The following is a 22,220-nucleotide window of genomic DNA, read 5'->3' as shown; positions in this document are numbered from 1 at the left end:
TGTGTTTTTTTTTTTGAGATGGTCACGTAGAATTTGTCGAGTCAACTTATAGGATTTTTCGTCAAGTTATCAAATTGAATATTTTGGTATCGAATTTGGGTTATTTTACGTTGCTTCTTATCTAAATCTATTAGTTTCTTTGTAATTTATAACTCAGGGGTTGGAACATCTCTATTCCTTACATATTTGTTTCTTAGCTATTTGAAATAATTAGAGTAGGTAGTAGTGCAACGGCAATTGGTATTTTTATTATGTTAGCTAAAACTTATTTGTTCTTGTTTATTTTATCACAACAAGATGGACTTTCCCCTAGACTAAGAATATCGATCATTAAATTTTGGATGAAAGTTTCTTGTTGATTAGAAATTGGAAATTGGGCGTACGAAAGAAGCTTTGCTTAATTACAGTATTGATTTTAAAAATTGTAATTTTCGTGGTAACTATGTTGAGTATTGTCCACAAAATTGTTTATGGTCCGAATAGATATTTGAGAGATGCGGCGAAAATTATGAAGCTCCGGATCTTTACTTCATTAATACATCAAATACAAAATATAAAAATCAAGTTCTTCGGATATTTATATAATTTGTTTTTGGGGAAAAAAAAAAGACAATATGTTTGTCCCTCGTTTACTTTCACCAGCAGTCAAATTAATTCACAGCGAAGTCTCGAACGACCTCTTCCTCACCAGCAGGCACGTGATCCTCGACGGCTGCACGTGCACGCTCTCGAGCGTGCACACCACGAAGTCCGGCCGGTGGAGCGCCAGCGCCAGGTGGTGGTCGTCGGCGAACACCATCGCCGCCGCGTCCAGCAGCACGTGCCACGAGTTCCGGTGGGCCTCCGATATCCAGTGCATCGAGTACCTCGTCCCGTCCACCGCCGCCGGGTACGCGAACAGCCCCTTCGGCACGTGCTTGCACTTCTTCCTGAAGTACTGGCTCAGCTGCGACCCCCTGATCCGGAGGTCCAGCCACGTCGCCGGCGCCGGCACCGCCTTCGCCTCCTTCGCCGCCGCGAAGTCCCTGATCGGGTCGTCCTCCTCGCCGACGATGGTCAGGTAGTAGCTCCCCCGGGCGAAGGGATAGCTCTCCCCGATCATCACCATCGCGTCCCTGTAGCTCGGCGCGAACAGGACGAGGTAATCTTCCTCCGTCAGCCCGCAGTGCCTGAGCGCTCGGTTCCGTGCTTGGATCTCGGGGATGGAGATGAAGTTCGCCTGCGGCGACGATTTCTTCGTGAGGATGTCGAGGAGCCTGGACGGCTCGAGCTGGGTCCGGTCGAGATCGGAGAAGCTGCGACTGAAGGAGGGCGAAGCAGAGGAGGAATCCCTTCTCGGCGACTTGCGCTTGTCGTCGGAGGCCGCGACGGCGTCGGGGTCGTCGGCGGCGGAGAGACTGTCCACGTCGAGGGCGTGAGGCTCGACGAGGCCGTTCGAGTACTGGGGATATTTGGTGAGGATGTACTGTTCGACGTATTGCATTTCGCTCGGGGTGATGGGGCCTGACCATCTCAGGTCGAGCCCGCGCAGCGTGGATATGGCTTCCGCGACCAGGTGAGCTGGAATCACACTGTTTACTTTCTGTTGATCGCCATGAAAATGGAAAACAAGAAATTAGGAGACAGAGATTGGTTTCGGTCAAGATGGCGAAGGAATGGATTAAGAAAAGCTTGCCTTGATGACCATGCTAGTCGGTCTGCTACTGCTGCTTTGACTCGACGGCCTTGTTGGCGATGCCTCGAGCTCACCATCACCATCTACAATGACCTGATTAAGAGCACAAGAAAGTTTTATCAAACCCCTTTTCGAGTATGTTCATGAAACAATCAAGAAATCTACCAAAAAGATGACAGACAGGAGTTTTGATGATGGGAGAGAGTGAGAGAGAGTGCGAGAGAGAGAGATGGGTTACCTTCAAATCTCCATTAAGAACAACGCTTTCTTCACTGTTTCTTCCCATGATTCTCCTAGCTTTGTCAAGGGGAAAAGAAAAGAAAAGGAGAGAGAGTGGCGTGCGAAAGGAAAGATGCCAAGTCTAAATGGTATGAATCTGGAAGTCGAAGTGGAAGGTGGTAATGGAAAGTGATTATTGCGATTGGTGATGCACTTATAAAAGCATAAACAAGAGAAGTGACAAGGAGAATAGCGCCGACGGTGACGAAAGTTATGTCCCACATCAAGGAAGATTGAACAGAGTACTGAGCCAATCTGATTGTACGTCAATTCTAACATTCAATCCCTTCTTCTCTCCATGTTTCTTTCCCCACATAGCTCGGAGATTTAAAGTTCACAAACGACTGAGATAATGACTGTGTGTAATCGTTCTGGGATCCACGGTTGTCGAGTCCCTGAGCGAATTCACAATGTCAAATCCGCTGGCAGTCAAATCTGTGACCAAAGCTTTGCTTGCTTCGGGAACGTTTCTACTTTCTTACTTCTGCTGTTTTTACTTCTGCTCGCTTCTAGAGATATAGTCGTCATGAAGGTCTCAATCAAGGGAGTTCTGTTGGTCCAAAGTCAGCGGCTACGAAATGTACAAATTGCGACTATTTAACATCTAATTGCATATGATTAAAGAATGCATGTGGTCCTCTTAAAGAACGACGGCGACTGCTTGAACAATTTAGGACGTCGAGAAATGTTTGGAGGGCCCATTCGCGAGGCACCCATTCTGCAAGAAAAGTAAAATTGGAATCTTTTTGGACTCGAGAAGGGCCAATCTTGAAGGGACGATCCGCGACCCATTGGACCGTATATTATATTAATTGGAGGAGCTTATTGTTAAAATTCATGCCTCAATTACCACTCTCCGAAAATCATATCCTAATGCAGGCAACACCAGGTTCCCGTACAAAGATGTGATCTTTATTGCTTGTGGCCAAGCCAACAGCTACTTTAACTCTGTTCCATGGCCCGGTGGTATTTGACAGTGAGGAACGATTGGTTAAACAGTAAAACTCGACGAGAAGTTAACTTTTCTTGCTCAAGATTCCACACGACCGGACGGTTGACTGACAAAACCACAACTAGAGTCCAAATTACTACTACTAGGATGTAAAATTTGAGGTCAAAGCAGGAACAGTCTCGGACTATTGACGAAACAGAGCAACCGAACAACCAAGATATCAGGGGCTCGATAAGTAGTAAAACCACTTTAAAGTTAGCCTCACGTACGCAGTTTCACGTAAGTTTTGCACTAGGGATCATTCACCTTTCGGTACCAATATGTACAGCAACTCTCACCCAGCACCCAACATCCACCTGAAGTAATTAGGAACCTCATCTTTGACTTCCTTGACAGTGAAGATTGAGAGCCCGGCGAGCAGCCACTGCATATTGGGATTACAAAATTCAATCTCGCGGCGTGATTGGAGATACATTGAGACTGAAGCCTAAAAGGGTGGTGTGCTGGTGGAGGCAATTCTGGACATTGGCCCGGCCGTCCCAATCAGCCCGCAGTGGAAAGTGGTTGGTCTGCGTCACTGATGGTACATCAGGACTGGTCTTTTACAAAATTCGGTCAAAGGTGCCGACGATCAACAACGACGGATATGGTTTCTTAATGCTTGGACCTTTATTGCCAAGGCATCTGTGCAGCATTTTCTCCAACTACTAAACCCCAGCACAACTTCATTACCATATTTAATTTGATTTCTCATGAAGATTGACAATAAATTTTCTCTAGTTCGATCAAGAAAACAGAAGAAGCATATTCACGCACTCTCTTTTTGGTGAAGTAAGTAGTAATCTCGTGCCTTCGGGTCTGTAGAAGGTTAACCAACGGTGACTAATGCTACCAAACTGCGACGGCATGCAAAGCGACCAAACCTTCCTTCTATTGAGGAGGAGGAAATGGGTAATCAGGGTTAGAAATTATCACCAACCTCGATTTCCTCAACAACTTGATTTCACCACGCCAGCCAAAGACACGGCCACATGCTAACAATGTCAGCATAAGTTGGAGATCAGGAGGTATCAAGGAAAACGAATTCTGATAGCTAAATATGAACTCAATTATGAACTGTTCAACCCTACTTCCTGCAAAAGTGCTACTTCGCATTCCAACATCACGGCGCAGAGAAACTAAAACCTGCCCCATTTTTATGCAGGGCAATAATTTATCAAGTTGATGATGTCGTCAGAATAGTTGCGTGTGTAAGTTTTGGAAATTCTCTCACAAACCACACTCTTTCTTTAGATGCTTCTAGTGTCGACCATTCAAGCCGAAATTAGTAAACTCAAATTCACGTCATCAGTTACCATTCATGCTGAAATTAGTAAACTCAAATTCACTCAAATTCACATCATCAGTAACTCCAAACCGATATGGTTATACCCAACAGGGATTCTGCGATAACAGCAACAAAGAAGCCGATAAAAAACATGGCAGACGCTGACGACAGTCTCTCCAATAGTATGCAGTCATGTAAGGGACGAAATAGTCCTTCCAAATAAACTGAGGTTACATGCAATTGGCCTAGTCTGAATCAATCTGAAATATCATCACAAGATGATAGAGCAAAAATGGACCAATTAAATAGACTTGGTACGAAAATCAAGGATTAAAAATCTACACTCAGCCTGAAAGCATAAAAGCACTATACACTTGGAGACTACAAAAAGTACTTCATCCGCTCATCTCTTCTCATTGCATTATATACTGCTTGAACCTGCGAAGCCATCAAAACTTCATGTTCAATCATTGTGTCACTGGCATTCAATCGCTATATTACACTAGACTAAACCCAGCATTCTCCGAACACCAAACAAACATAAGGTCTCTTCTAGTCTAAGGCAAGGCAATCATATATGCCTAGGCAAAGTTGTGACCAACTGTGCTCTAAAGATAGCCGTTAAGCTTCATCTAAGTTTGTAAAAGCCCTCAAATTTGCTGAGGTTTCAATTACCAATGGTGAATTGGCGATCACATCCTCTCGAAGACACTGTGCTATTTGACCTGAATAGAATGCTTGTTACATACGCATGACTCACCCACTTAACTAATGGACCTCTTTTTTCAATCCATAAAATTGCAATATGGATTCACTGTTCTTAACACACTAAACTTTAGTAACGGCCGCAGTATGATAGCGGTATAATGCTGCCTGTTTTGCATAATTGAGGCTGCGCACCTTGTATGGGATCCTACTCAAACATCCATGCCTAATCTAATTTCACTTAGAAAAAGTTTCCCCCAAACACAGAGAGAGAGAGAGAGAGAGAGAGAGAGAGAGAGAGAGAGAGAGAGACCTGCTCGCTTGAAACAACATGAATAGGTCCTATATTTACAGACACATATTTGCCCCTTGATGAAGACTTTTGCCTCACACGGCCCTGTTGCAGAGCACAATTAGAGAAGATTTAGTTTATCATATTGAGTTATCATTTCTTGGGAAGATAAATTACATAATGCTTGAAAATGAACGATCAATCAATGACCAAACAGAGTTCAAAGTTACATCGATAATGCCGTCCCAACAGACCCAAGGCCTGGATTAAAAAGGGCAATATTAAAATCACAAAATTCTGGGGTTGATAACAAACAGCAACAGCATGCTTGATCTGCCATCGTGACTTTATATAGACTTAAGTAAACAAAATACTATTTGACCTCATGGAGTCCAAAACAACAGATGGAACCAGAGACGAATGAAGGGGGCCCAGGGTTCCGGGCCCCTCAAACATCAGCTGTATTGACAATTAAGTTTGTTATAAGCCAAAAGACTTTGGCCTCCAAAGATGGGCCGATGACCTTCAAGCGTAGTTCTAGTTTCATCTTTGAGCCTATTTAATTGTAGGTTGCTCTTTAATAAATCAAGAAGATGGCAAAAAACACATGCTTCTTTAAGATATGTTCACTGAATACTTAGCAAGAATAGAAGGATATGTTTAGTAATTGTAGATTGCTCTTAAGGACCCTACTTCGTCAGTATAATGGCAGCAGGCCCTACAGCATTTTGCAAGACTGAATTTCCTTTATAACCCACAATCATCGCAACAGAATAGCTTGTGCATATCTGCACTACACCAGATTACTGCATCATAAGTTCATCTGACCAGTGCATTTCCATTCCAATTATCTTTTATATGTCAAGTAAGTTTAATATGACATTCACAATCTACCTTATCTTGAGACTGATTGCTGAAATATCTCCAAAAACACTTGACCAGTAAAATGTATTGTGAATGCGACTCCCAAGCAACACAATCCTGTCACTCTCTTCCTTAAGCTAGATTATCCCCAGAAATAAATAAAGGTTGAACCCATATTCACATCCAAACAAGTACCGAGTTATTAATTTACTTCGCAGAGACACAACTGAGGGAGGAATAACATACACAAGACGAACGTCTTCATTGCAAGAGAGTTAACACTTGTGCTAAATCACATCAAGCTCGCTCATCATCATTAGTAGACATGATTATTTTTGTTTTATAAAACTATTCCAATACACCTACCAAGATTTTGCCATGTCAGTTTTTATTATTAGGGATAATTCCACTTTTTGTCCTACAACTTGTGCCAATTGTGCAATCAAGTCCTTCAACTTTTTTGTTCAATTGAGTCCTTTCATCTGTATGATCTGTGCAATTGAACCTTGTCAATGATTAACATACTTAATCATGATAACGCGGCAGCTAACAAGGCAACCACAAATACATAAAAAAAAGAAAATGGTGAAGAAGTTAATAATCAAAATAAAATCCAGAAAAAAAAATGAGATAAAAAAACTGTGAAAGAGAAAGAGGTGACAGCCAACACTGGCGACGGACGGCACCACCAACCCAGCTCAGCCCTGGCAAGCCCTCAACAAGGTCACGCAACTCAAGTGAGGGTTTCGCGCGGCTAAATCTCGCCTTGGACACGCTATAGCGGAGAGAGGGGGGCATGGATATTATCCAAAATCTATATTTGAGTCTCAAATTAGTAAATCTCTCCGGCGTATTCATTTTTCACTACATTCCTATATGCTCAATGGCCTCTGAAGCTACGAAGTACAGGTGACTCTCATAATCTCATTGCAGCCAAGAATCTCAAAAACTTGAAAGACAATTTGTTCTTCAAGTGAGGGTCTCGTGAGATTTGGCCACGTGATACCCTAGCTTGGGTTGTGTGACCTCTGAAAGGGGTTGCTGGGGTTGAGCAGGGGTGGTGGTGTGGACTTTCGCTGGTGGTGGCTGCACCGGCCACCTCCTTCCCTCCCTCAATCTCTTTCTCTCTCGGATTTTTTTCCTCAAATTCCTAAATTTTATTTTGATGTTCAAAATTCTCGATCCATTTTCTCTTTCTTTAAAAGTTTAAACGCGCCATGTCAGCAGCCACGTCAGCACGATTAAGTATTCTGTAGTGAAAAGACTTGATTGCACAAATCATACAATTCAAAGGACAGGATTGATTAGATCAAAAGTTAAATGACTTGATTGCACAATTGGCATAAGTTATAGGACCAATATCCCCTTATAATTTAACTAAAACTTGATCTGAATGGTCAGAAAGAAGATGCTCCCAAAAAATTGCATCATGCATCTAAATCCCATAAAGATATTAAAAACTTCCCCAGTTCAAACTACATGAAACTATAACTGAACTGTACAGAAAACTAAAATACTTATTCACAGCCGAACTGCCAAAATCCGATGCTTGTGTCAACTTTATCTCATCAACGTCGTTATCTCATTGCAAATTCCAAATCTTGGAAATAAGGAGTACCTTGGGAATTGGTTGTTGGATGACAGACTCAACAGCAACAATCATAGCTTGCACAAAATCATCACCACCAGTTCCAATGGCAGTAAACCCTCTAACTGTCGGGTAAGTGTTAACCTGTTAAGCAGGATGCTGCTATTAGCTTCATATCTGAATACATGCTCTTATAGCATCATACTTCTTCTTATGGTTAGGTATTTGCAGTTTCCACCATACAAGCAGTGTCCCAGTTGTTGTCAAGAATAAATCTTTGCTCTATAGAAGCTACGGATACAAAGAGTACCATCCTCACTCAATTGCCTCTAATGTCCTATGTGTGTGATCAGAAAAATACTTCAAACCGGTTCATAATCTGCCAAAAAATTTAATAGTTCAATATTCACATGCGATTATCTATAATTCACTGGGATAGATTAATTCCGACACAGCAGTATGGACTGCTCTGGAAAACTAAAGATGCCAAAAAAGACCATAGCTATCTACATTCAACAGTTAAATTGGTGGAAATGAGGGTCATTACCTTCTTATCCAAAGCAAGCCATTCGTTGGTCGAATCATCACTTACTGTACCGCCAATAACCACATTTGTTGTTTGCCCTACTCTCCCTTCCGCCTTTGAAACCTCTGAAAGTAAATGCTGCAACTATTAGAAAATTCTACGATCACGCAGAAAAGTGTAGACCTCTGAATTTTCATGATAGCATATTAAACAAGTATGCCGCCCCTCATCCAATTCTTGTTCTCCATTTAGCATATAGCATAGTTACACATGACTACGTCTTTCTAATCAGGAAACCCGACAATGAGAATGCAAATGTTGACTGCTGAGCAGAAAACACTGATGATCGATGCCAGTGCCACTCCCAAATTCCCAATCCTTCTACAACGACAGAAAATTCTAGAAGCCGATGAGATAAATAATTCCTACAGATTACATCAAAGACCGAGCTTTCCCACGAAAACCGGAGCCAGAAGCTAAACCGCAACTTCCTACGCAATCTGCAATCTCACCATCCCCAACAACCCTAACGGACGAGAGACGGACCTGAGATGGCCTTGAGAACGGCTTCCTGAGGCGGACCTTGCTCTTCTTGATCGTACTCCTCCGAGTTCTCGGGCGGGGACCAGGAACCGTTACCGGTGGAGCAATTCAGCTCACGGCCTCGCCTCGCGGCGTGGGAATCCGGAGCCCAGGGAGGCCTGTGGCCGCAGCCCAGCCTGCGCGGTGGCGGAGGGGGCGACGAGGCGGCGCTCGCCAGGGAGAGGGAGAGGGAGAAGGAGGCGGGCGTCGCGAGCGAAGGCTTCCACGGCTCCGTCAGGAGCGCGCAGCGGAGGGCGGTCCTGCACGCCATCATCTCGTGCGATTCTGTCTCGGGCTTCTTCTTCGATTCTTCCTGGCTTCTGGGTTTTCGGGCGAGCGTCCGTGCGTGCGTGCGTGCGTGCGTGAGTGCAGAACTCTTGGCCTGAAAACGTTTCGGGAAGGAGGAGGAGATTTTTCTCTGCTTCGGCTTTCCGGTCAGGGACGCCTCGAACCCCGGAGCTCGGGCGCCAGCTGCGAAATTTACGCGGACGATTATACCCTTTTGCTAGACCCGTCAACATAGTGGGTCGGGTCTCAAGTCGAAAATGGGCCAACCCAAATTGAATGATTTCACCCGGTTTGGTCCATTTCCATGCAATATAACCATAATCACTCGTACCGGTCCGACTCATATTGTTAATACACCTCCATATTTAACTCAGTTTTAAAAAACTCATGCCCAACTAAGGTGAGAGCGAAAAGTGAGCAAGCACGAAAAAGAATCACAGAGGTGGATTGGGTTAAGTCTAAATAAATTGTGAATCCATTTAGCACTGATAATATTTTGGGTTTTACCATTCTAAATACATTTATGACCCTTTTACCGAATATAACTAACTCATGTATCAACTCAGGTCATTAAATATTGGTTAAGAAATACGTTTATGACCCATTTCGACAAGTATACCTTTAACTAATTGCTTTGCTTTTTTTTTAACCCTCTCTGTAGTTCTTATTAAGTAACAAAAATTCATCGATACAAATTAAAACTCAAACCTAATTTTGTTCCCAGAGTTTGGTCCTGTTAATAAGCATGTTACTTAAAAACATATTCATTTTCTATTTTCAAAATATTAAATTTAAAAAGTTACTTTAGAACGTTTCTAATAAAATCTTTATTTTTACAGTCACTTGAGAAAGATAATTCTCAAGGGACACGTGCGATCTTACATACATCATTCATTCATTACAATTTAATCTTCAAGGAAGGTAGATGATGAGTGGTGACTAGCTTACGTTAAGGATGGCAACGTGAGACGCGCATTCAATTTTTTACAAGTTGAATTTGCTGAACCGACATAAACCAAGGGTCATTTAAAATGTCAATTTGGTTAGGATAAATCAAGAGATAAATGTATTGGAAATCGTAAAACTTGTCACTTAAATGCAATTGAATCCTATATCAAGTCATGAAACTTGTCAAGTTTGTGCAATCAAGTCCTTCCATTAACTCCATCAAACTTAATAAACAAAAAATGTTAACAAGTTGACTTGACAAGTTATAAGATTTAATTGCACTTTTTTATAGTTTCAAGACTCAATTGCATTTTTGTAACAAGTTGTGGAACTTGATTATACTTTTTAAAAGTTTTAGAACTCAATTGCGCGTTCGTGACAAATTTTAGGATTTTCAGTGTACTTATCCCGATATGTCAAAACGAATCAAGCTAAATAAGTTATATAGTGCACCATTGAACATACTATATATATGTTTTATTCGATGCAACCGATAAAATTGAAAATTTTAAAGAGCACACTAATGCATGCTGTGGTTTTGTCTAATGAGACCTAATATTGTAAGGAAAGAGAAAACACACACAAAAAAGGAAGAAGAAGATAATGTGGAGAGTGGGATTTGAACCCACGCCCTTTCGGACCAGAACCTTAATCTGGCGCCTTAGACCAACTCGGCCATCTCCACATTGGTGCTCCTAATTTCCTTAAAAATAATTTTATAGATATAATTAGTTCCTCAACTTCCGTAACGGAACAGCACTCTTACGGCCTTCACCTTTGCAATACGTCCACGGCACCGAGACGTGTCGGAATAGGATCATTTTGAGGTTGTCTTCTACTTCATGTGCAGTCTATTGTGCTTTGGCTTCTATTGCATTCTTATATCTCCTCCTTAAAGTAATTAATTTTCTTCGAGATATCCTGAATTTTGACGCAACTAGTTCCTACAATCTTTGACTCGATCAATCCATACGATTGACCGGAGAAAGACCGGAGATCCACCGAGTGTTCATCGTGACTTTTATGATTGCTCGGAATGAGAGGTCGTGCAATTCAGAAAGATTTACAGCGTACTATAACTCAGTAAAGTAAGAGATTGACAAATAATGTCTCCAAAGAATCAAACTACTAATTAATAGCTGAGTCCCATGGAGTTCAAGCGGGACTTAAAGTGAGACGTTTTGCGATTTGAAGTTGTGCCTCTCATCAATCTTTTGATACTAATGACGTCTTATTAACGATATAAATTTAACATGATATTTTAAATGTGTACACAAAAAAATGCACAACTATTTGCTGCGGTGATAAATTCAACACGTCTTTTTTATCATACAAAAAAATAATTATCCAGCCAAAATGACGTCGTTTTTATTTCACTTAAATCACGTGGACGCAATATCAGTATTATTTGCCTTCCGTCGTTTATGTAAACAGATTTTTAACAGTACTAATTAATGAAACCTTGATGGAGGGTAAATGTGTCACGCACGTACAAATTCGAGATTATTTGTATCAGCGACAAAAATTCAGGATAAATGTGTCGCAGTAAAGTATAGTTTCGGGCGTGCGTTTTTTTTTTTTTCTTAAACTTTTCCCTAGAAATTATGGGCGGGGGAAAAACCTTGCAAAATATCTACAAAATTCGAGTCATCCGTGGCCGGGTGATTTAGGCCCGACATGTCCGGGCTTTCCAAATCCTTTTATCCTCCTCCCTAAATCCTGTGACCTTATCCGCACCGAAACTCATAATAAAAAAAAAAAAAAAGACGTAAAAAAAACACAGCTTTGATTTTTCCTCTTTCCCCGGCCAAAATAAAAGGCGTGGAAGTCATGGGCAGGATCAAGACATCATCAGCTCCCTCCCCGACAAAACATAAATTCATTCAGGCGAAAAGGATATTGCAGCGAAACCTCCCCCCCCCCCCCCCACCACCTCCATGTGGACCGTCCGCCGGCGCTCCTCGCGACGCGATCCTGGCCGTCGACGAGAGCCGCTCGCTTTGACCACCCGTTGCCCAAGAAGCTCACTTGGCCATGCGGGCCGCACGAAAATACAACGCGGGCGGCTGTAAATCTAGAGGAGAATCTCGAGAGGTCCAGCGCTTCGCAAAGCGAAAACACGGATACGTGTGCGATCTCGCAACCACTTTTAATTCATATGACCAAAAAAAAAAACCGCTTTTATATTTTCTCCCCCCTATATATTAAAAAAATTAGACCCCGAAATTTTATTTTATTATCCGAGCAGCCACCCGGAGAAGGCAAAAGAAAATCTCTGTGCTTCCTCTTCCGATTCTCACCAGCCACCACCAACGCCGCCGTCCGGAGAATTCCGCCGGCGAAATGGGTCCGATCGTGCTGACTCAGCTGGCGACGGGCCTGAGCGTGCTGGCCGGGGCGGTCCTCGTCAAGTCGGTCATGGACCAGAAGCCCATGGCCGGCCAGTTCCCGCGGTGCCCGAGCTGCAACGGCACGGGCCGGGTCGCGTGCATGTGCTCCCGGTGGTCGGACGGCGACGTCGGGTGCCGGACCTGCGCCGGGTCCGGCCGGATGGCGTGCAGCAGCTGCGGAGGGACGGGCACGGGCCGGCCCTTGCCGGTCCAGCTCTCGGTGAGGCGTCCTCCTCCTGCTCCTCCGTCTTAAGTGGGCCGGGGGCGGGGGCGGCTTCTGTGTAACTTTTATGTTTCCGGTCATTATATAGTAGTTCTCAGAGCAACCCTCGTCTCTGATACATTCGTTTTTTTCTCTCTCGCTTTCCTTTAGGGGATTAAGTTATGTAATATAAATTGGGAAGATACTTGGATGAAGGAGGTGGGGTATGCTATTAGGATGTAATCAGATGCGAATACTGCAAATTCAGATTCTTGTATGATGATGATGATGGTATAATCTTAGTAACTAGCTAGGATTTTCTTAAACAGAGGCTCCTAACATACAGTGACCACTGTTTTCCTCATAGTTTCGGATAAATGTTGTCAATATTGTGTAGCTCTCTACCTTTGAATGAATGCATCAGTGCTTAAAGAATGAAAGGCAAAACTACGTGCGCGGAAGCTCTTCCTGTGATTCAAACTGACGGTGCTTGTGGGATTCATTAGGGAAGAAAGGAAAGAACAAAACGTTAATGGTGCGGCCTGATGTAGTATTTCCAGAACCAGCGACAAAACAAGATGTTCTGTCCAATTTGTCCAACTTTTCCCAGTCCCCTGGTTAAGGCTCAGTGGATGCTGCATTGCGCTGGATAAGGTCTTGCTCCTGGCAGTTCTGCTTCTCGGGCAAGAGCTCTAACATGCACTGTCCTAACATGTATCTAATCGCGCGCACCTGTTAAGTAAATGTGGCTCTATATCATGTGCCGTGAGTCTAATTGAGGGAATCGTGGGCATAGGAGATGCCCATAAGTCGGATTTGTTGCGCTAATTCACCTCACGTAACCGGTACGTACGTTGCACGAAGTGATAAGCAAAACAAGTGCAGCAAAATAAAGAGGAGATCACAAATTTACGTGGTTTGACAGATAAGTCTGTCTACATCCACGGTGCAAGCACATGGAACTCACTTGTATAACAGGAGAAATTACAATGCACACCCCTCAACCCGACAAACACCAAACAGTGGGTCGCACTCTCAACCGTAAATCTTTTCTCAGTACAACTCTCACAATCACAGAGATACTGCACACCCAAGATTCCCTTACAAGAGATAATCCAGACCCCCAAGTTCTATTTCACCCAGAACGTAGAGAAAAAAACAGAGGAATAACCCAAAGCACATTAACTCTTAACTGTTCCCTCCTTGTCTCTCTGTCCTTCACACGTTCCCACAGAAGTAGAGGGGTGGTTGTACGCACTAAAGTAGTGGAAGAGTGGCATCGACAGTTACTCCCTATTTTTTAGGTGTCACATTCTCCCACTTGAAGACTATTCTCGAATAGGCTTCACAGCTCCGATTTGCCCAACCATCACCAATCAAGTGATAACTACAAGCCCAAGAGAAGTTCTGCACCATAAAAACTTCTCTCTCGCAATAGGCTTCGTCAGCACATCTGATACGTTGTCGTTGGTGTGAATTTTCTGCAAAGAGATAACTCCATCTTCCACTACATCACGAATAAAATGGTACCTGACATCAATGTGTTTCGTACGAGAGTGAAACATTGGATTAACGGCCAAATGTAATGCACTCTGACTATCACAATGAATAGTGATGACTTTCTGTTTGATTCTTAGCTCATCAAGCAATCTCTTCAACCAAATGCCTTCTTTACAAGCATCTGTTGCTGCGATGTATTCAGCCTCTGTAGTAGATAATGCCACCACAGATTGTAACTTAGACATCCAACTAATTGCTCCACTAGCTAAAGAGAAACAGTACCCAGTGGTAGATCTTCGTCTATCACGATCTCCTGCAAAATCTGCATCCACAAATCCAACCAACTGTAAATTTTGGCTACTATAATGAATAGCCATATCAGAGGTACCCTTCAAGTACCGAAGGATCCATTTCACCACAGTCCAATGATCTCGACCCGGGTTTGCCATGTACTTGCTGACTGCTCCCACTGCTTGCGCAATGTCTGGTCTGGTGCAGACCATGGCAAACATAAGACTCCCTACTGCCGACGCATACGGTACTCGAGCCATCTCTGTCTTCTCTGCTTCTGTGCTAGGACTCTGTTCAGAAGACAGTTTACAACTAATAAGAAGTGGGGTATTAACTGGTTTGGCGTTCTGCATATTGAAGCGCCGCAGAACCTTTTCCACATAGCTCTTTTGAGTTATCCAGATCTTCCTATTTTCACAATCTCTGAGTGCGGTCATCCCAAGAATTCGGTTTACGGCTCCCAGATCTTTCATATCGAATTCCCTAGCCAAACGAGCTTTGAGGTATGCAATACCTTCTTTCGAAGTACCCACAACTATCATGTCGTCAACATACAACAACAAGATTATAAAGCCACCATTACCATGATTGCGAACATAGGCACAATGGTCTGCTTCACATCTTTTGAACCCCAAACTCATAATGAAAGAATCAAATCGCTTGTACCAGCATCTTGGCGCCTGCTTCAAGCCATAAAGCGATTTGTTCAGTCGACAAACCAAACTCTTCTTGTTCTCTTCAATAAAGCCTTCAGGTTGAGTCATAAAAATTTCTTCATCAAGATTTCCATGCAAAAAGGCTGTTTTTACATCCAACTGCTCAAGCTCTAAGTCAAGCACAGCTGCCACACTCAACACAGTACGAATAGTAGTTAGACGAACAACTGGAGAAAAAATTTCATTAAAATCGATACCTGATTTCTGAGCATAACCTTTCACCACTAAACGAGATTTATATCGTTCAATATTTCCGTTATTGTCTCTTTTCAACTTGTAGACCCACTTGGAACCGATAGCCTTTCGTCCTTCAGGTAACTTGACAAGATCCCAGGTTTTGTTTTTGTGTAAAGCCTCCATTTCCTCCTCCATAGATGCCCTCCATTGAGGAGCATTACTGGACTCACAAGCTTCTTGATATGTACAAGGCTCTCCCTCTTCAGTTATGCAAGCGAAAGTTGTCACATAATCATTTAGCCAAACTGGAGGTCTAGTAGTCCTCCTATGAGGTCCTTGGTCACCCTGAGTTTCACTACCAGTTCTGTCTGTATGCTCTCTATCAGCTTCATCTCCACTAGCTTCATCAGTATCAGTCAAATGTTCTTCAAATTGATTTTGAACTTCTTTTGATGATTCAAGTTCAAATATTTGTGACAAGTCAGCATTTGGCGTTTCTTTGTCTTTTTGCAACGAATCTTCATTGAAGACGACATCTCGGCTGATAACGACTTTGTGGGTAGTAGGATCCCACAATCTGTACCCCTTTACACCTTCTGCATAGCCAAGAAAAATACACTTTCTGGACCTCGCTTCAAGCTTTGTCCTTTGCTCTTTAGGAACCCACATATAAGTATCACAACCAAAAGTACGGAGGAAAGAATAGTCAACAGTTTTTCCAGACCATACCTCTTCTGGAATCTGTCCATTAAGAGCAGTTGTTGGGGAACGATTCACTATGTAACATGCCGTACATACAGCTTCATTCAAAAACTCGCTTCATACTACCAAGACACAACATACTTTGAGTACGATCCATTAGCGTACGATTCATACGCTCGGCCACTCCATTTTGTTGTGGAGTTCTGGGGACCGTGAAATGTCTTTGAATGCCATGCTCGTTGCAAAATCTAAGAACTCTTGCAGCATATATTCTCCTCCATTATCGGTTCTGAAACACCTTATTTTTGTTCCTTTCTGATTTTCTACCAAAGCTTTAAATTTCTTGAAAGAAGCAAAAGCATCACTTTTCCTTTTAAGGATGTAAACCCAAACTTTTCTGGAAAAATCATCGATAAATGAAATAAAGTACTTGGCACCACCCAAAGACTCATCAGGAGACTCCCAAATGTCAAAATGTATCAAGTCTAAAATATTCTGACTTCTTACTGTGGAACGACGAAAGGGAGTTCTATGAAACTTTCCAAACTGGCAATCTTCACAAAATTCTAAATTAATAGTCTTTAAACCAGGAAGAAGACCGTGATCAAGAAGTACCTTCAGTCCTTGCATGCTCATGTGTCCCAAACGCCTGTGCCAGATAGTTGTCGACTCTGTCACAGCATTTGCAACTATGGCTTCACTGACTATGGTCTCTCCAATTAGCCTGTATAAACCGCCTATTAATTCTCCTTTCGCCACGATAAGTGCTCCTTTGACGATCTTAGCTCGTCCCTTTTCCAGAATAATTTTATAGCCATTTTCATCAAACTTTCCCAGCGACAGTAGACTTTTCCGCATATCTGGTACATGCCGTACACCAGATATTGTACGCGTGATGCCATCAAGCATGGTAACACGAACATCTCCAATCCCCATGATTTGACATGAGTTATCATTACCCATGTATACCGTACCTCCATCACATAACTAATACGTATGGAACCAGTCTCTATGTGGTGTCATATGGAAAGAAGCGCCCGAATCCAAAATCCATTGATGTTGCACGCTCTTTATTGGAACTGCAGTCATCACCTCGCCATCTTCAGGTAAGTCTGCATTTTCAACGATGTTTCCTTGGGAATTTGTTGATGTTGATGCATTTTGGGAATCAGATTTGCGATTTTGTTGATTCTCCTTGGATTTACAATCTTTACGCATGTGACCCTTTTGTCCACATTTCCAACAAGGACCCAAAGTTCGCCTCTTTGACATGGACCTTGACTTCTTTCTCCCACTGAAACCTTTGTCCATGGATCTTCCTCTGGCCATCATAGCATTACCAGAAGTGCTCTCGAGAGTTTTTCTACGAGACTCTTCCGTCAGCAACGTAGCTATAGTTGAATCCATGTCAAGATCCACTCCAGTACTGAGACTCATGATCAAGGAATCCCATGTATTAGGCATAGAACATAGAAGAAGTGTTACCTTCTCGTCGTCCTCGATTTTGACGCCGATGGAAATCAATTTGCTCAATAGGGTGTTGAACCTGTTCAGGTGCTCTTGGAAAGAGGAGCCTTCCTTCATCTTTAAACTGTATAATTGCCGACGAAGAAAAATTTTGTTTGACATTGTTTTCCCTTCGTAGAGATTCTTCAATTTCTCCCATAAGCCTTTGGCGGTGGTTTCTTCAGAGACATTGAAGAGGACAGAATCATCTAACGCCAGAAGTAGATCCGCCATTGCCATTTGATCTTTCTGTGCAAAATCCTCATCTTTCATCTCTGTCGGCTTTTCGTCTTTACTGGCAAGAGCAACTGCACAACCATCTTTCACCAGCACCGCTTGCATTTTCAGCTTCCACAATGGATAGTTGGATCCGTTGAATTTTGGCACCTCGAACTTTGTAGAAGTTGATGCAGCCATCGCACAAAGCTGAAACACGTACGTTGACGTCGATCACGTGCAGCACAGGCTTCTCGAACCGTCGGCTCTGATACCAATTGTTGCGCTAATTCACCTCACGTAACCGGTACGTACGTTGCACGAAGTGATAAGCAAAACAAGTGCAGCAAAATAAAGAGGAGATCACAAATTTACGTGGTTCGACAGATAAGTCTGTCTACATCCATGGGGCAAGCACACGGAACTCACTTGTATAACAGGAGAAATTACAATGCACACCCCTCAACCCGACAAACACCAAACAGTGGGTCGCACTCTCAACCGTGAATCTTTTCTCAATACAACTCTCACGATCACAGAGATACTGCACACCCAAGATTCCCTTACAAGAGATAACCCAGACCCCCAAGTTCTATTTCACCCAGAACGTAGAGAAAAAAACAGAGGAATAACCCAAAGTACATTAACTCTTAACTGTTCCCTCCTTGTCTCTCTCTCCTTCACACGTTCCCACAGAAGTAGAGGGGTGGTTGTACGCACTAAAGTAGTGGAGGAGTGGCATTGACAGTTACTCCCTATTTTTTAGGTGTCACAGGATTCTTGTAATAACCCATCGTGCGAGTGTGAGGCAGTGCCGGTTTGGGGCCTCTAGCAGCAGCCGTGGAATGAATGGTTGCTCTGAGCGAGAGGTATGGATGGACGTTACGGTTGGAAAATGCGGGAGGATGATGGGTTCAAAGTTGTGGCGGCAACGGCGGCGGACCAGTGAATCTATGTTTTGATTTATCAAATAGGAAATGTACACACTATCAAAATGGGAGCCACGCGGAGTGGAAGTGCCTTTTCTTTGAAGAAAGCCATTCACATTGCTTGTGAACAAATATATGATAGTTTTAGGCCATCCAGGCTGTACTGAGCTTAAGAGAGAGAGAGTTCTGAACCGGGGAAGTGGGAACGAAGAGCTTCTTGGGTAACCCAATGTCGGGAAGAGACAGACAATAATTCACTGAGAACTTTAATTTGTCCGGGATCGATATCTTCACATAACTCAAATGACTAATGTCAAATCGACTTCAGCAGCAACCGGTTACAATTTTGCAATAACATGAATCCCAAACCAGTTTATATAGTCTTGAAAATTAAAAACGAAGCAGAAAAACCTGTCAAAAAACTTACGCTAATCACCAAGATTAGCAGGACACAGAATAGTTCATCTCTAGTCACACACAATTAGAGGTTCAACACATCACCAATACAACAATATATCATCACCACAAAGGTGAATTAACAAAAGGAGCAATAAAATTCTAACCACTACACAAGAAATTGAGAGAGAATTTGGAGAAGGATTTCAACGAACAAGACCGATCAACTTGTAAATCATGATCTCACGAACGACATACTAAAATTTCAGCCAATTCCAACGAAGTTTCACCTCGAATTTGGATTGCCTCTTCTCCTCTGAAGTGTCGCCCAATGCCTCTCTTTTTTTTGTGCGAACGCTCCTTTTTCTCTCTTCACTATATTAAGAACGTTCACCTCCTCTTAATATTTCCTTTTTTGACTTTTCTTCTTCTGTTTTTTATAAGATGTGCTGAGCTCAAGAGGCGGACCTAGCCCTTTAAATATGATTAAAACTCCCCAATTTCATCTTCCGAAAAAAGACCGCGCTTACTCACATGTGACGATGGCCCTTGCCATGAGCGTTGTCGGATCAAGTCTTCGGCCAACTTTTCGGATTCCCTATCAGTGCTCATATGAAAAATGGAGCTCAAGGAAGTTTAGATACACATTAATAGCTGAGGTGCTCTAATATGTAGATTTTCTTCTAACGGGTTAAAACATTTCAATCTTGTGGTAACTTATTAATCTGAAGGTGTGTTGGGAATCACTTCAGAAGTCTTTTTTGATCTACATTTATTTGACACGGCATTTAGCATGTTATAGATGTGGCTTGCTAGGTCGATCATAATTTCACCCATAAACTAGTGATTGATAAATTTGATGAAACGGGTTGTATAACAAATTAATTTTTGTCACATAAACATGGGTGACTTGTCCCAGTGGAACATGTTAACCCAATTTGCTTTTTTGTATGGTTTATGAAATGCTCGTTCAAATGCGAGCTTCTTCATTTTACTATAGAGAAAAGTGTACCACCATGCATAGAGAGTTTTCGCTACCATTTAATCATCAATGTCAAGGCCTAACTTCATCAAAGAGGTATTTGTACATTGCACAACCATTCTATAGACTAGAGAAGGAGAGCCAATACAAGTTCTCTTTCCCAATTACACAATCTTCCTTCACATAATCACACCTCTCTCACCCTCATTCCTTTGCAAAAGGATTTCCAATTCATCCTCGATTCGTTCTCTCTCGAATTCTTCCTCACTTGGGTGTGAAAGCCTGCAATAACCCACCACAAGAATTGTCAAAACATGTACCGTCTTTTTTTTCTAGCAAAGGTCTTATAAAACGAGCAGTCTAAGTATAGATGTGGGTGTAGCTGAGCTTACAGCAAAAACTGTAGCATGACCCGGATCAGCGAGGTGAGCGAAGAGGTTATCAATCGGGCCGGTGCCGGTGTAGATGTGTTGGAACCAAGCGCCCATAACAGCCAACATGGCCAGCCTCCCATTCTTGATCTCCTTGGTCCTCAACTCCCTGACCTTCTCGGGCGACCCGGACCCCCACCCGAGCGGGTCAAACCAGAGCCCACCGGGGTACCCGACATCGGTGCCAGTGAGCTTGTTGTCGGGGAAGATGGGATCGGTGTTGACGCACCCGGGCTTGATGATGTCGGCCCATCTCCTGCCCTCAGCCCAGCCGATGAAAATGAGCTCAATGATGAAGAGGGTGGTGGTGTCGGTGAAGTACTCTAGCTCCCCGGCGGTGTACCAAGAAGGAGTGTTGAGGATGCCAAGCTTCGTGAGCAACTCGGGAATGAAAATGCCGGCGGCTCCTAGCATTGCCCATCTGCAGTGGACCAGCTCCGCTTGTTGGTTCCATCTCAAGCTCTCAGGATCAGACGCTGTCATCATCAGATCCGTTTAGACATGATTCTCTTTGTTAAAATCGGGAAATTTTCATGAGGTTAGTATAAAGGTTACTGAGTAATTAAGTTTATGGACAACCTAGTAGTGTTCAAAACCCAATTATGGAAGCACTTGATCCTACTAAAGTTCCAATAATTGCTTAAGCTGCCTAATTTTTCTTAAGGATCTCTACTACATGCACTGTCAATGGAAAATTTTGGTTTCATTATAAGATAGTCAATTAGATCCAAACATGAATGCATGCCTTTAGATTGACACTCTCCTATGACTTACCGAGACCAAGAGGATCGAAGCCGAAGTCTCCCGGGAGGCTGCCCAGAGAGTGATTCAAAGCAGCAAATCAGACTTCTTGTTAAAAAGCAGGTTGTAAACACAACAGAGAAGAGACAATAGAACATGGCCATAAATTAAGCACAATCGAGGAGCGAACCTGCCGTCGAGCCACGGAGGAGGAGTGCTTCCTGGGAACCAGATAGGTCTATCGGGATCAGCTGCTGCGCAAACGGTGGCCAATCTTCCTGCAGCCGCAGCCGGTGCGGTGTACTTTCTCACGCTCAACTTCTTGCCGGTCAGGAATGAAGAAGATCCATTCTTTTGGCCACTGAATTATGCGCAACGATCATTATTAGGGACTCCAAAGATAAAAATAGAGATTTTCAGCATTCCTAAGACTAGGTGCACCAAGCAAATCGCTCTATCTTTGAGATCTAAGCCAATCCCACCTGGCCTTCTACGATGTTCATTGCCTTGTGATTATACAGATATACACATCATGATGAACATATATTATAACATGATCTTATGAGATTCCAGGCCGAGTGAAGAAGAGCTTGCCTCGGAGAGGAGATGGCCACAGCAGCAATGGCTGAGGAAGCGCACACCGAAGCCATTCTCGTGATTGATTCGTGAGAGGTGGAGGAGGGAATTGAGGCGTCGTGTGTGAAAATCCGAGGACATAGAAACCAAGTTAATGTATGCATGGGCTTATCTTAAAGGATAGGAGGGGCGGCCTCCGATTGGCTGTTCCATTGCCACGTGGGCCCGCAGGATCTGTAATGAGTCCCTCCGCCTGCCACGTGGAGACCGTCGAGTGATTCCTCCGGTGGATATCTGGAGTGAGTGGCTCACGTTGGCGGATCGCGTGGCCAATGAGGATGTCCCCTGACCCACGTCGGATATATTGGCTTTTAGTTGATGAGTTTGCAGTGAAATAATATAAGGAGCAAAAGAAGAATAAAATAAAAAAAAACAGAGT

At 43.1% G+C, this 22,220-nt stretch overlaps 4 protein-coding genes and 1 non-coding gene across 5 annotated transcripts; 1 reads left to right on the top strand and 4 right to left on the bottom strand.

Moving 5' to 3' along the window:
* Positions 1-576: 576 nt before the first annotated feature.
* LOC115671782 (uncharacterized) lies at positions 577-2,678 on the bottom strand. Its single transcript, XM_030593421.2, has 3 exons — positions 1,914-2,678; positions 1,676-1,768; positions 577-1,582 (listed from the first exon to the last, which is right to left on the bottom strand). The coding sequence occupies exons 1-3, from the start codon at positions 1,959-1,961 to the stop codon at positions 656-658; spliced, it is 1,068 nt and encodes a 355-aa protein (XP_030449281.1). The 5' UTR covers positions 1,962-2,678; the 3' UTR covers positions 577-655.
* Positions 2,679-4,376: 1,698 nt separating this feature from the next.
* LOC115671784 (uncharacterized) lies at positions 4,377-9,160 on the bottom strand. The gene is made up of 5 exons (XM_030593424.2): positions 8,755-9,160; positions 8,230-8,333; positions 7,713-7,826; positions 5,252-5,335; positions 4,377-4,671 (listed from the first exon to the last, which is right to left on the bottom strand). The coding sequence occupies exons 1-5, from the start codon at positions 9,062-9,064 to the stop codon at positions 4,615-4,617; spliced, it is 669 nt and encodes a 222-aa protein (XP_030449284.1). The 5' UTR covers positions 9,065-9,160; the 3' UTR covers positions 4,377-4,614.
* A 1,470-nt stretch (positions 9,161-10,630) lies between these two features.
* On the bottom strand, positions 10,631-10,711 carry TRNAL-AAG (transfer RNA leucine (anticodon AAG)). The gene has a single exon. It is a non-coding gene; the product is annotated as a tRNA-Leu (tRNA).
* Positions 10,712-12,251: 1,540 nt separating this feature from the next.
* LOC115671785 (uncharacterized) lies at positions 12,252-12,909 on the top strand. The gene has a single exon (XM_056309291.1). It carries the CDS (start codon positions 12,370-12,372, stop codon positions 12,667-12,669), a length of 300 nt encoding a protein of 99 aa, XP_056165266.1. The 5' UTR covers positions 12,252-12,369; the 3' UTR covers positions 12,670-12,909.
* A 7,182-nt stretch (positions 12,910-20,091) lies between these two features.
* Positions 20,092-21,956, bottom strand: LOC115671783 (chlorophyll a-b binding protein 7, chloroplastic). The gene is made up of 5 exons (XM_030593422.2): positions 21,800-21,956; positions 21,396-21,566; positions 21,239-21,276; positions 20,426-20,940; positions 20,092-20,315 (listed from the first exon to the last, which is right to left on the bottom strand). Exons 1-5 carry the CDS (start codon positions 21,943-21,945, stop codon positions 20,298-20,300), a joined length of 888 nt encoding a protein of 295 aa, XP_030449282.1. The 5' UTR covers positions 21,946-21,956; the 3' UTR covers positions 20,092-20,297.
* Positions 21,957-22,220: the final 264 nt, after the last annotated feature.

The sequence above is a fragment of the Syzygium oleosum genome, unplaced genomic scaffold, assembly GCF_021117445.2.
Source record: "Syzygium oleosum isolate NSW1041296 unplaced genomic scaffold, Sole_v2.1 Sole_v2.03, whole genome shotgun sequence".
Classification (NCBI taxonomy): Eukaryota; Viridiplantae; Streptophyta; class Magnoliopsida; order Myrtales; family Myrtaceae; genus Syzygium; species Syzygium oleosum.
This window is presented reverse-complemented; position numbering and strand designations above follow the sequence as displayed.

Coding starts and splice junctions, on each gene's coding strand:
- LOC115671785 (XM_056309291.1), top strand. CDS start 12,370: ATGGGTCCGATCGTGCTGACTCAGCTGGCGACGGGCCTGAGCGTGCTG.
- LOC115671783 (XM_030593422.2), bottom strand. CDS start 21,945: ATGCATACATTAACTTGGTTTCTATGTCCTCGGATTTTCACACACGAC. Junction 21,567..21,799: donor GTGGCCATCTCCTCTCCGAG/GCAAGCTCTTCT, acceptor CGCATAATTCAG/TGGCCAAAAGAATGGATCTT. Junction 21,277..21,395: donor CCTCCGTGGCTCGACGGCAG/GTTCGCTCCTCG, acceptor CTCTCTGGGCAG/CCTCCCGGGAGACTTCGGCT.
- LOC115671784 (XM_030593424.2), bottom strand. CDS start 9,064: ATGATGGCGTGCAGGACCGCCCTCCGCTGCGCGCTCCTGACGGAGCCG. Junction 8,334..8,754: donor CGTTCTCAAGGCCATCTCAG/GTCCGTCTCTCG, acceptor ATTTACTTTCAG/AGGTTTCAAAGGCGGAAGGG. Junction 7,827..8,229: donor GGCTTGCTTTGGATAAGAAG/GTAATGACCCTC, acceptor CCTGCTTAACAG/GTTAACACTTACCCGACAGT.
- LOC115671782 (XM_030593421.2), bottom strand. CDS start 1,961: ATGGGAAGAAACAGTGAAGAAAGCGTTGTTCTTAATGGAGATTTGAAG. Junction 1,769..1,913: donor TTCTTAATGGAGATTTGAAG/GTAACCCATCTC, acceptor GCTCTTAATCAG/GTCATTGTAGATGGTGATGG. Junction 1,583..1,675: donor CGACTAGCATGGTCATCAAG/GCAAGCTTTTCT, acceptor GGCGATCAACAG/AAAGTAAACAGTGTGATTCC.